We start from the raw sequence: 14,136 nt of genomic DNA, 5'->3' as shown, positions 1-14,136 counted from the left end.
TAATGAATAAAAATTTAAATTTTATTCCACGTATTTTTTTAGTTTACAAAATTTCTATAGTATACATAAATAATAAAATAAAATGGAAGTAACACTAAATAGTCTTCTTTTAAAAGTGAACAAATGAGTAACATCTGTGTGTTTACCTTGTAATTTTGATTATTTCAAATTTACTAAAAATTTAGTCTAGCAGATTATCAATTATAGAAGACTATGTATCATTTTTGTCCATTAAATTTGTGTGTGTGTGTGTCTTAAGGGCTAGAAAGTTCACATTTTAAAAGTAATTCAAAGACTTTGGCTTATCAGTTACTCATTTTCCTTTTCCCCTTGACAAAGTAAAGAATTTGGAGAGGGGAATAAATATTTAAAGGCTGAGAATGACTCTGAGAAGTTGATTTTTAAAGGCAACATTTAGCAGGAGTAATATTTTCCTTGGAAGCTGGGATGAGAATACAAACTAAAATCTTTTTCCAAAGATTTTATCCCAAGACCCAAGACACATGTGGTGTGGAGCCTCAGGCATGGTGGCATGACTACTGAGAAACAAAGGGACTAAAAGATGCAGTTATTTTTCAACTGCATCCCAAGTGACTTGAATTTTCTAACTTTCAGGATTGATTAATGAGGGTAGCCAAATAGAAGAGCTAGATCCTTTTCTTTGAAGGATTGCAAACACATGGCAATATATCCTTCTCTTATATCTGAAAAAGAAATGAAGATCTTATCCCTTTCTGCAACGAGAAACAATATTCTGGTTTCCAACGTTTTGTCAAACTTCTCTCCCTGTAGGTATCACCATTGCCGTGATTGCAACCAATGCCACCTCCCTTTACAAGTCACCTCCTCCTCTAGACAGCCCCATTTTTTATTAAAATACTAATATTTTTCCAGTCACCTAAGCTGGAAGATGTGTAAGTTTCTCTTGTCTTCTTATTCTAGTTTCCCAATCTTGTCTCCTTTCCTACTTCAAAAGGGTCTCCCTTTTCAATCATGCTTTTGAGCCCTTTGGGGTCTAATAATGTCATTATTACTCTAGACTTGCATCATAGCTTCCTGCCTTTGCCTGGAGTGAGTTTAATGCATCTGCATGAGCCACCAGATGAACCTTCTGGGAGAAGAGCAGAAAGAGCACAAGTCAACAAGGTAAAAAGGCCTGACCTTAAAGCTTAGCCTCTATCTTCTTAGCAAAATGTCCTTGGACAATATACTAAACACATTTGAGTCTCAGTTCCATCCTCTGTAAATTGAGAATGTTCATTTTGCTCATTGTTGTCAGAATTAGAGATAGTGCAAGGCTATCTTCATATAACTACCACAACTGGCATATTTTGAAGAGTGGATACATAGTAAATGATAAATATTATTTGTATTGCACTCTCATAGTCTAAAAAAAATGTAATGATTTTTCATTCTCTTCTTTCAACTTGACCTTCCTGCTCTAATCTATTTTTATCAAAATGCTATGTTCAAATTCACCTCCAAGATCCAGCTCAAGCATTATCTCCTATAATTATTTTTTTTCCTATCATACCAAACTGTCAAATTTTTATAACATTGTAGCAGATATGACAGTATTTGGTGATGCTAAGATAATCACAATAAAATAAAATTGTTATTAAGTTAGCTCCATGGTTAAAGACATAAACATCAAATACTTTTGCTGTAAATTTTCTCATTCCTCCCTTCCTCATGTATGTATGCATGCATTTATTTATTTATTTAGTAGACAAACTCCAACTCTGCACCATTTCTCTGGTGGCCAGAGCAACTGTACATTTGGTTTTACAGAGACCTGTCTTTCCTCCATTTCTTAGTACCAGAAGCTTGGGAGCTGTTGGGGAGAAAGTGGATAAGTTTGCAAAAGGGTCAAGGAAACTCCTACAAGGAAAACAATCAAGACTCCAATCCAGAATACCGTTGAGGAACTAAGGCTGCCCTGGTAGAGTCAGGTGAGTGAAAACAATCACTAACTGAAAGAGGACTCAGCATGGACAAGACAGAGAGCACTGTGGAAGGGCTAGGTCTGCAAACAACCAGTGACTGGTGTGGGCAGGCACCCAGTGCACATTTGCTGAAAAAACTAAAAAGCTAGCCAACTGGAAGATGAAAACTAGAACAGTAGGAAACCAGGCCAATTTGAAATAAACTTGAGCCCTACCTCCTTGGTGAATGACAAGACATGAAGAGAGAATAGGTTTAAAAAATGGTGTCTAAAACAAGAGGCAAAAGAAGTGTGGGTTGATAAGATGGCAATTTGACTGCCACATTTTTAACAGAAATACCAAAACTCCAAGTCTAGCAATAGTGTCAGTATTGTGGTGTCATTTTCTAGAGGGTTATGCCATTCTCCAGCTTGAAGAGGGCACTTCTGTGTGGAGTACCCTACAATGGAGCCTGTGTTCCCATCAACCAGCCTGATGAAGCTGACCAAGACTCTGATTGTCTGGGACTTATCGCAGAATGGTGGATTGTTGCTTATGTACAGTGAGAAAGCTATGAAGAAAGAAAACTGTTCATCCTGTCAATTTGGGCATGTAACATGGCTAGCTGTGACTTTATGTGAGGTTCAATGTACCCTAAAAAAGAATATGTAAATTCCCATATAAATATATTATTTTCTACATAAATCCCTTACATTTTTAAAATTCGTTTTTATTTTTAATAATTATTTAAGACCCACCATTTTAAAAAAAATATTATATAAGGCTGGGTTTTACTTTGCTTGGTAAATTGATAATTCTTCTGGTACAGATAAACTATATATATGCCCCATGCATGAATTTGTGCATCTTGAAAGGAACTGTGCGAGGCTGCAGTGGGTACAGGGGCAGGTCTCAGCCCATCCTCTGTGCCCCCACCTTGCCCCTCCCATTGTGGCCCCTGGTCCCCTGTCTGCCAGCAGCCCTACTCCCTGTTCCGGCCACCTCTCCCACGTGCTGATAGTGCTGGTCCTGCTCGCACCCATTGACGATGCAGAGCAATTGGGGCCAGCATCAGTAGTGAGTGCAAGCAGTGGCTGCTGGCCCCAATAACGCCTCAGGAGCAGGGGGAGGTGGAGAAGCCCTGAGGGGTGATTGGGGCCAGCAGATGCTGCTCACACCCGCTGACAGTGCTGAGTAATCAGGGCTAGAGCTGGGTGCCAGCAGCGAGTGTGAGCAGGGCTGTCACTGGCAGCAGGTATGAGCATCAGACAGGACCATCGCGCATGGGAGCAAAGAATTTTTAGTAACTACCAGATGCTCACCCCAGTGACAGCAACCAGCACCCCAACTTGCTCTGGCACCCCCACTCACCTGGTTCCACCATCCCACCATAGCCAATGCCCACCATGTTCCATGCTCTGCCACCTGCTGCCAATGCCCCCTAGTGGTCAGCACACGTCATGCAACCAGTTGTTTCATTGTTCTGCCTTTCAGTCTATTTGCGTATTAGGGTTTTATATATATATAGATATATTCTTATCCACATGTTCTATTACCACATATTACTATAGTGGGTGTGCCATAAATATCTGGAGAATAAATTAAGGAATAATAATATACAAAACATTTTCATAATGAATTATTTGCTCCCGTTTCAATATCTGCTTCTGTTTAATAATTTCATTTTCCCTTATGGCTCAATTTGATCACAGGATATTGTGAAAATTAATGAATAAAATATTTATGACTTCTTTTTAGGAAGGCAAATGAGAGATCAACATAATATTTTTTCTCTGAACAATAAAGCAAGATAATTCCTAATATCCCTAGAGCAAAATCACCCTAAAGCTCATTTCATTTTGTCTGAAATGCCCTTTTAATTTATTAATGTGAATTTAAAGACTATTGGCCAAGCATTTCCTGGAAATTAGTACATCAGAGTAAATCCTTGACCATTTCTTATGCCTTTTATACCATTAAAATGCATAGACTACATTTTTTTTGAAGGACTGTATGTCAAATGTAAATATAATTACTAGATACCAGCGTCATGAAATAAACATCAATAATTTGATACTAAACCTGGCTCTTATTCATGTTTATTCATTCACTTAATCTCAACTAGTGCATTAAAGTAAGCAGCTACCTACTCTTAGATTCTTTTTTAAAGTATTATTTACAGTTGCATTCTTATTCAATTGTCACATTAGTACAAAAGGGCATCAAGAAACTCTTTGAATGATTAACTTTACTCTAAACAGAAATAGCACTTGCACTGAAATTCAGAAATGTTATTTGCCTTGGTGACAACATATATCTGTTTGCCAGAAACTGTCTTTAAGCAGTATGTCTACACACTTAATCTTCATAGTGACACTATGATGTATTATTAGTTCCATTAAGAAGAAGAAGCAATTGAGGCTCAAATATTAAATAATTAGAAGTTTATAAAGGAGTAATTAGCAGACCTTGGTTTCAATAGTCAGGTGATTCTCATCCCCAAAATTCTTGTTCTAAGATAGAATAGATTTAGCAGTCTTTTATAACTGGCATAAAAACATGAAACAAAATTCATTCTTTAAGTTTCTGCCCAACGAACTATCTTCTTAACCTGAAAATGCAGTGACCTGACATTGAGAGAAAATAAATAGTACCTACAATTTTATAAACTTCTAGATAAACTTAAAAATCTATTATATTGTGATGTATAATGATACATTTACAATTTTTGTGATTGTGTTCATTTTAAGATTATTAATTCAAGTACTATATAGATCCTTTATAAATGCTTCTTAAAGGTTCTATGTCAACCACCTAACATACACACATTCACCACGTATCTACTACAGTGTTACTGCACAAAAGAGACTACAAGTGATAATGAAATAATATGACTGGATAATTTAAGCTATAAACACTCTGTCAAATTTTATTCTACATTTCTCAGGCACTGGGAGTTTAAGAGGAGGCAATAATATAGCTTATAATTATAAAACACCCCCAGGAAGGTTTCCAATAGTTTATATGTTAATTTATTATCCTTTTTGATCCTTAGGACAAACACACTAAAATTTATTACTTCTATTTGACAAGTGAGGCTCAAAGAGATTAAGCGACAGTATTAGAAAGGATTGAAAATGGGACGCAGATGCTGCCTCCAAACCTCTCTTTGTTAGTTTAATCTATTCAGGAAGGAAAGAGGAGGTGTTAGTAGACCCACCACTTACCCAAAATTGGTATGAAACACTATAAATTAAAGTTGAAGAAGAAGCAATAAATGTAACATGATTTTCTGGTTTCTAATCCATCATGCTCAACTTTTTACTTCTGGATGCTTACGGATGCCTTTATATTTGCTTCTGATTATAGCCCAGGGATATTCCTTTATGTATAACCTACCTATTCTATCTGCATCTATACAACAGGATTATATCTGCCCCATGATGTGGTCATGAATGTAGTAAACATTAAATGTATTTCACAAATAGGTTATTTCATTAGATTGTCAAATACTAATGGTAACACACAATGGGAATGAAACTCAGAGTTTATAGGTAATCATTATTTAGATCAAATTTCCTGGGGCTATTCTACATCCTAGAATCCTTACTATATATACATTTATGTTCCAATTTCTAATAACTGACTCAAGAAATTATTTATTTCAAATAGGCAAGAGAATTTCTGTATCAGCGGGACATATAGAACAAAGAAGAAATTTAAAAACAAAGAAGGAAACATCTATTGTGGCATATTTTTACATAAAAGTTAGTTATGATTTCTGTTTATTACATAAAATATATATTATTAAGCACCAAGTTATTTATTTATTTATAATATTTTCCAGTTGTTTTAATTTTTAAAAACATTTTCTTGATCTCAGAGAGGAAGGGAGAAGGAGAGAGAGAAACATCTATGATAATGGAGAATCATTAATTGACTGCTTCCTGCATATTCTCTATTAGCAATTGAGCCTGTAACTGAGGCATGAGCCCTATCCAGGAATTGGACCATGACCTCCTGGTTCATAGGTTCACACTCAGTCACTAAGCAACATCAGCCAAGCCCAGTTGTTTCAATTTTAAATACACTGTTCTAGGAAGGAGCATGACAAAAAAAGGCTGCAGTTAAAATAAAAAGATAACTACTAGGTAATGTCTTCTCTTTAGTCTCTAATTTATCATATATGTGAAGCCTTAAATCTCAGAGCATTGCAAGTTCCTAGAAGCAATGCTGGACTTTGCCCTCTTGTCAGAGCACTGGCCATCACCTTCGCCAGGTGACCTTGCCATTGACTGACCCTTGCAGAGCCCTATCTTGAATAACAGAAATTTTGGTCTATCTAGACTTCCTGATACATCTGTGTTTGGTTATATCCATATGTAACTATATTTAAATATAAAATAAAAAATCTGAGAGAAGCTGAAAAAAATATGAGCAAAAATGTGTTTATCCTTTACAAGTTTTATAGCATGATTTCAGATCAATGCTTTGAAGATAGATTTTGTTATTTAAGGTAGAAGGGGGGAAAATCATCTTTTGATTCAAACTTAGCTTTACCAAGTGAAAAGTTTAAAAATAGACCCAAAGAGTAATATGATTGCATAGTAAGTGCTTCATTGCAACTGCCATTTTTCATGTAAAAAAAAAACAAACACAATTACTTAAAATAGAAATTCTCTCTTTTTATCCACTATAGATAAATGCTTATTATTTAATCTGCCAATGAGTAATGCTCTATGTTAATAAAACAAAATATGTTGTTAAGTCATTCAAATTATTTACATTCAGATTAAACTTGCAACTTAGTACAGGAAGGTTAATAGGTATAATAAAGTGGAGAAATAGTGCTATTCTGTTATTCATGCCATGTACTCCATATCCTTTGACCATTCATTTAGTCAATCATAAAAATGCAATAAATGTTGTATTTATGACTTCATTGCATACAATGAAATATCTTATACAAAATTTTCTTCCATATTTTATATATGGACTCAAAATATTCCTTCTGTGGTAAAGACAAAAATAAAACTAACAGCTACATTAATAAATTTTGTAAAATGTTATACAGTTTTTCAGCAAATACTGAGAAATTATGTAAAACCCGTGAGAAATAAATGTCTATTTCTTACTATCAAAAAATAGCATGGAAAACAAGGAATTGTAGCAAAAAATTTAAAGAATTAGGAAACTAGATCAATCAAATAAGTGGCAAATTAGGAAGACATCAATAATCAAAATTAGAATATGATTTTGTACTGACAAAGATGTGAGATGTGATCAATAAAATTTCAGTATCTTCTATAATTTTGTCAATTCCCTATGTTCTGCTAAGAAATTGGTACTTTCTTTATCACCCAATCCTGAAAGCCTGGGTATCAAAACCTGAGTGTTGTCTACAACATACACACAATTAAAATCAATCAAAGAAAGAATAATTAATTTATTATTTAGCTATTTTTTATACTTTTTGGGGAGGTTTTTGGTGGAATATGAAATAAAATCAATTTACTCAAAATGCCTTTATTAAAAATTATAAGTTATATTTATCCATTGCTTGGCAAAGTCTCACATTTATTCTCATTTCTACTAAATTGAAGAAATCAGCTACAGCTAATTAAGCTAGGCAAATATCAGCAAAAGCAGGCTTTTATTTCTAGCAGTACATGAAACCTTGCATGGCCATACTTTATTTCTCTATGGTTCTTTTTACATTGATTTTTCTAAAGGTAAATGTTTTTACAGTAACAGAGTGATACTTGTGCCCCCTTAGTATATGAGCTAACTAACTTCTGTAAATCGTATATATATATATATATATATATATATATATATATATATATATATATATTATTTTTTATATAAGTTGACCAAATTATGAAAAAAATTTTAAAATCTAGGCCATGTTCTTTTGTTAAAAAATAATTTAGGATTTTGGAACATAAACACATAAAGGATAACCTATTATATAAACAATCTACCTTTTTTGTAAAAAAGAATGGCATTTACTCTTCTAACTCACTAAAATCTCACTATTTAATCTAAAGAATTTTTAAGCTTTTGTTGCTTAAGGGACTTCTCTAACAAATAATTGAGACTAATCTAATTGCAATTTTCTAAATAATTGGGTATCATGATAATAAAGTTCAGGTGGATAACTAAAAGAAAGCTCTCCAGAATATATCTGGAGAAATGAGAAGGCTAACCTATATTGACACATATTTATTCAAAGAGGCATTTCCTTTTTAATTATGAGCACCTACTTTTCACCAGCCACTGTAGTTGGTACCAAGAATGATGAAAACTAGTTCTTGCCAAGAAAGAATTATTTAAACAGAAATATGAAAACAAACAAAAATGCCAGAGTTAAATTTCAACATGGGGCTAACTATAATACGTTGGAGCACACTGGTAAAAATGTCTGGAGGACTCAGAGCAAATTCACATACAAAGCAACATATGACCTGAAATGAGAGCAGGATTAGGAATATACCATGGGCAGGTGATTCAGACAATGAGGAGGTATATTAAAGGTGAGATGGGTGGAGCAGGGAATAGGAAAATAGTAGGCCAGACAAGTAGCAGAAGCCAAAACATGAGCCAGATTTTGGCCCAAAGAGTCATGAGCAATGTTCTGGGAAGATTGCTGAGGAAACAGATTCTTGCACCAACCAGGTGAGAAAACACTGGGTCCTTAACTCAAGCATGGCTTTGAGGGTGAAAGAAGAATGTAGTTAAGAAAGATGTTGATACAACAGGTTTGACAGTGTCTGATGTTTGGTGAATGTAAAGAGAGAGAAAGAACTGAATGGAGAGAGCAATTGATACCCAGAGTTGAAATTTCCAAAACAGTAATCTCCCTAAAGTATTCCAAATAACATAACCAACCAACATAGACATTATTGATTTGTGTTGCAAATTTACGTTATCAAGGAATACATGTGGTATTCTATATCTACTGGATAGGTTTTAGGTACATTAGCATTAGTATGCATAGGCATACTTAGAACACTGGGAAAGATTTCTAGGATGTAGCTAGACTGTTTAAAATTTACCTCGAGGTGTTTGTTCTTGACTTCATTCTCTTGAATTGAGATTGCAGCAAACTCAATAAATCAGTATTCATTTTAACTATCACCAAGCTCTGATGGATCAAAAAAGTGAATTCCCACCCTATAGTAATTCTTCTTGGAGACAGAAAATGTCTACTCAGAAGACTGGGAGAAAGTAATTTGATCAAGCAGTGAAGAATAGTTTTTCCACATCCAGGAGCATGGAAATATGTGAATAGTTAATGGAAAATGGCTTTATATTAAGGGCTAATATCTTGGAAAGACATGAGAGCACTAACTGAATGGTAGTGTATGGGCAAGGGGAAATGTGATAGAAACATGATACCATGAGGGGAAAAAGACACACACACACACACACACACACACACCCTTAATGTGTGAAAGAAGAGGGGTGGGCTTTCTTCTTTCCTGCTTGACTGGATCAGGCTTGGAGGTACTGTGTGGCTTGGTTGGGTTTATACCAAATAAAGATTGACATTTTGCTGAGATACTAACATTAATATAAGGATTGGAAACTATGGAAGAGGAAACTATAACTATAAGAAAAAATGGCCTTGTGTTCCATGGTCATTTATCTGATAAACACTTAATGTAGGGGTCAATGAAGCTGCTAACTCAACCAAAAAAAAAATCTTATAAATACAGTTCATTGTTTCCTTTTATAGCTCAAACATGAAGAGTGTGAAAGTACAAGTATTATGATCTTATATAGTGACAAATTACTATGATACTGATAATAATAGGTCTTGTAAAACTAGGAACTTCACTGATAGTACCATTTTTTATGGGACCATAGAGAGAGAAAAAGAACAAGAGTTATAATAAAACGGAGATCTCATGAATGTAATGAAGCGAATATATCCAATGCCACAATTTCAGGCTATACTTCTTTTCTGACTAGAATCCTCTTAACTTCCTGATGCCATTCATGGTGAATATAGCCTATTAATTTATTTTCCTAAACATTTAATGGCCAGGAAGGAAGTAGAATACATTATAATCTTAAATAGGAAAAAAAAGATTACCCATGCAAGGCATAAATATGCCAACATCTTTATACAGATTTGATACTGATTTATTTTTATAATAATCATGCACTATTTTATAATTAAAATTAATATTGCATAACAAAAATTTATATATACTCTTTTATGTCATTATATAATGCTGGTACATACTTTAGAAAATAAATGTTATTCAAAAAGTGCTCATACAATTAAGTTTATCCGTAGCCCACTTATTTAAAAAATTTTTGATCGTCTTGACAAAAAATCAACAAGGACACAGCAGCCTTAAATGACATACTAGATTATATGGATTTAATTGATATCCTCAGAGCATTTTACCCCAAAGCAGCAGAATATACATTCTTTACAAGTGCATATGAAACATTTTCTAGGATAGACCAAATGTTAGGAAACAGAACAAATCTCAATAAATTTAATAACATTGGAATGTTACTAAACAATGAATGGGTAAACAATGTGATCAAGGCAGAAATTAAAAGATTCCTTGAAACTAATGTAAATCAGACTACACTAACCCCAAATCTATGGGAAAACAGTCCTAAGAGGGAAATTCATAGCAATACAGGACTACCTCAAGAAACAAGAACATTTTCAAATAAACAACCTAAATTAAAGGAACTAGAAAAAATAAACAAAGCCTAAAGTGAGTGGAAGAAAGGGCATAATAAAGGGCATAGTAAAGGGCATAGTAAAGAGCAGAAAAACAAAAAAACAAATACAGAGAAAGATAAATACCTCAATCAATAGAGAGGGGGAGGCAGAGAAAAGAGAAACAAGATTGGTGAACCTTTAACTAGTATCATAAAAAAAGGGAAGATCAAAATAAATAAAATCAGAAATGAAAGAGGAGAAGTAACAAACAATTGACTCCACCCAGAAATAAAGGGGATTGTAAGAAAATATCACAGACAATTATATGTCAACAAATTGGACAACCTTGACAAAATGTATAAATTCTTAAGTATATGAAATTTTAAAATGTATTAATTTGCTTTAAAACAATATGTATAGCTATAAAAGGTGGAGTTATTTTTAACTGAACGTGTACCATGTAGGAAACTGTGTTCTTTTTATTGGTGAAAGGGATCTCACAGAAATTCAAGTTTGGGAGGATTTCCTTTGTTTCAGATTTGGTTGTTTGGGATATGGAGCTAGAAGTGTGGGAGGGATTTCTCCAACATTGACATCTACTCCATTAGCTTTTTCTATGTGTTTATTTTATTGTAGTTTATTAAAATAATTTGATACTAAAATTTATTAAAATTAATAAATTCAAGGGATATTTTATGCAATGTATGTCATCCATTATGGATATCAGATATCAGAAACCAATATGTTGAAGAGTGATCATATATTGGCCATAAGGAATCATTTCGATTTCCAATTAAAATCAGGACAACTGTCAGGCAATGTCTTCTTTTCAGTCTCTAATTTATCATATTATGGCACTAATTAATTTTAGAGAAATTCCAACACTGTAGTATTCTAACCATAGTAAAAATGCCTCTAGAGATACTTTGATAAATGTGTAAATTTTAAATAAAGAACTAATTTAAAATTTTTCAAAAGAATTGTTTGTAATAGTAGTTCTCATATCATGTCTTTAAGATCAAACAATTAACCCAACATTTAGATCCAGAGAATTTAATAATTTATGCAATATTACTTAGAAACACATAAACTGATGTTTAAGTGGTTATTCATACCGTCATAAATCCATCCAGCAAACCTGAATCGGGTTTTGGAGGTGCCTGCAACCGCTCCATGGACCATTTTTCAATGATAGAAGAGACTTGTGTATTTTCAGTATTTAATATTCTGAACCCTGTCATGTTAACTCCACTGTATCGGTAGGGCTCTACATCAAGAGCAAAGAGGTCCTGAAAGACAAATGTTTTCATGTTATTACCAAAAGAGTATATTTACAAGCATGCATAATTGAAATAGTCCCTTATTTTTGCTTGCCTTAGGATAATTAACACCAATGTGTCTCAAGCGATGCTAAACATCACAAATCACCAGATTCAAATAGAATATCCTCATGCTTTGCCAATGCAAATATGTGTGTGTGTGTGTGTGTGTGTGTGTGTGTGTGTGTACTATTCTAATTCCACCAATGCTACAACAGCTTCTTATAATTTATGTGAGTTTTCTTTTTCATGTTAAGAATAGCTTATCCTTAAATATTATGCATTCCTCTTTCACTCTTAACTAACTAGAGGTATTTTTTTCTATGCCCTGCTTTTTTGGCTGGTTATTGCCATTTTATATTTTAGGTATTTTTTGTAGTTATTTTGTTTTGTTTTAAGAAACAGTTCACAGAATATGGCTTCTAACTAAATAAAAAAATATATCAAAACAGAAGAAAAAAAGCTAAAAAAAAAAAAAGAGTGTTCTTTTTGTGGCAGAATACCTGCAGCCCCTTTGCTACACCCTTTCTGGCAATTTTGCCATAAGGAATCCTTTAGATTTTCAGTCTTTATACAGTGAATTCTCTGCTTTGCTCTTTGGTTTTTCCAGAAGGCAGGAGACCAAAGCTATCAAAATATCTAGGTGGCACTATGAAAACATGCAGTACTTTTGCCTTTTTTCCTAACTGATCTTACAGACAACATGAGAACAGAGGCAAGATTAATGCCATTGGTTCTATGTAAAGTTTGCCTTGGTCTCAGACAGCTATACAGGTTAGGTATCAGGAATAAAATTATGTGGATCTTCAGGATTTTCTTTTTCAATGTTTGCAGTCAAGCCAAGGATATACACTGAATAGCCAGATTATTATGATCTCTGGATACATAATAATCTTCCCACTCAGTGTATGCCCTATATAATAAAAGGTTAATATGCAAATTGTTCCTTAATCAGGAGTTCGACTAGCAGGCAGGCCAGCCAACCTCCCATGTCCCTCCCCCTGGCCAGGCTGGCTGGACCCCACCCATGCATAAATTCATGCACTGGGCCTCTAATATATATATATACTAAGTGACAGATTATTATGCATTCAGTTATCACAATAATCTGGCCACTCAGTGTATATTCAATGGATTAAATAATATATTGTAATGTATGCTAAGGAGTAAAAGAGAAGAAGTCAGCAAAAATTAGAAGACAGGTGACTTTTAATTTCTATAGTCAGAAACAACTTCCTCAATCAGATGGATTCAGAGCTGCCATCAAAGACTGGGCAGGTTTTTAAGAGGCAAATGGAAAAAGAGGCCATTTGAAGTGTCAGTAGAGTCAAAAATTAGAAAATATAAAACCTATTCAGGAGCCTGATCTAGATCAGTTTGGCCACAAAAGATAACTCATAAAAGAGAGTAGCAGCAAACAAATGAACAAATCAACTAGAAAAGTTAGGTTAGAATCAAACTAAAAAGGCCTTCAATTATAGGCTATGTTCTATACAATGCAAACTAGTTCTTTTCTCTTTTTTTTCTTATTAAAAAATACTTTTGATTTCCCTAAACTCTTATGATTATGGAAGAACTGAATTCTGGCAGAATTAAAGTATAATTTGCTTATGAGTGAAGGCTTCCACTCCCTCTCCACCAGCATATCACTGAGTATCTTACAGAGATATAGTACAGCAGAGTTAACCTTAGTATTTACCAGTAAAATGCAACTTACAGCTAGAAGGATCTCTCCAGTGAAGGAGAGTCTTAATACACAAAGCTATTGTGATCAATTAAATCTTAATACTTTGATCTGGTAGTTTCAGCCATCCAAAAAACAAGATTACCTGGAAGACTTTTAAGTTAACAGAGAAAAGAGCATTGGTTAAATTGGTCACTGTGCTAGAGACTCTGTGAAGGAAAGACAAGTAAATTTTTGTTGGAGATAATGAATCAGACACAATGGGATTTTTGAAGGAAGTCAGAAGAAGGGTCAATTTAGAGGGTCATATATTATGTTTAAATATTTTGAAATGGCCGAAACCGGTTTGCTCAGTGGTAGAGCTTTGGTCTGCTGACTGAAAGGTCCCAGGTTCGATTCTGGTCAGGGGCATGTACATTGGTTGCGGGCACATCCCCGATAGGGGGTGTGCAAGAGGCAGCTGGTCGATGTTTCTCTCTCATCGACGTTTCTAGCTATCTCTCTCTCCCTTCC

At 34.2% G+C, this 14,136-nt stretch overlaps 1 protein-coding gene across 5 annotated transcripts in view; it reads right to left on the bottom strand.

Moving 5' to 3' along the window:
- The window catches only part of GRIK2 (glutamate ionotropic receptor kainate type subunit 2), a 526,713-nt gene that overhangs the window by 264,102 nt on the left and 248,475 nt on the right, over positions 1-14,136 (bottom strand). For all 5 annotated transcript variants that reach the window (XM_084889359.1, XM_084889360.1, XM_084889362.1 and 2 more), the window contains exon 7: positions 11,736-11,909. In XM_084889359.1, coding sequence (XP_084745485.1) covers positions 11,736-11,909 — 174 coding nt within the window. The remainder of the gene's footprint in view (positions 1-11,735; positions 11,910-14,136) is intronic.

This window comes from Pipistrellus hanaki, assembly GCF_964339955.1.
Source record: "Pipistrellus hanaki genome assembly, chromosome: 7".
NCBI classification, from domain to species: domain Eukaryota; kingdom Metazoa; phylum Chordata; class Mammalia; order Chiroptera; family Vespertilionidae; genus Pipistrellus; species Pipistrellus hanaki.
Note: the sequence above shows the minus strand (reverse complement) of the source record. Positions and strands in the feature narration are given on the sequence as shown.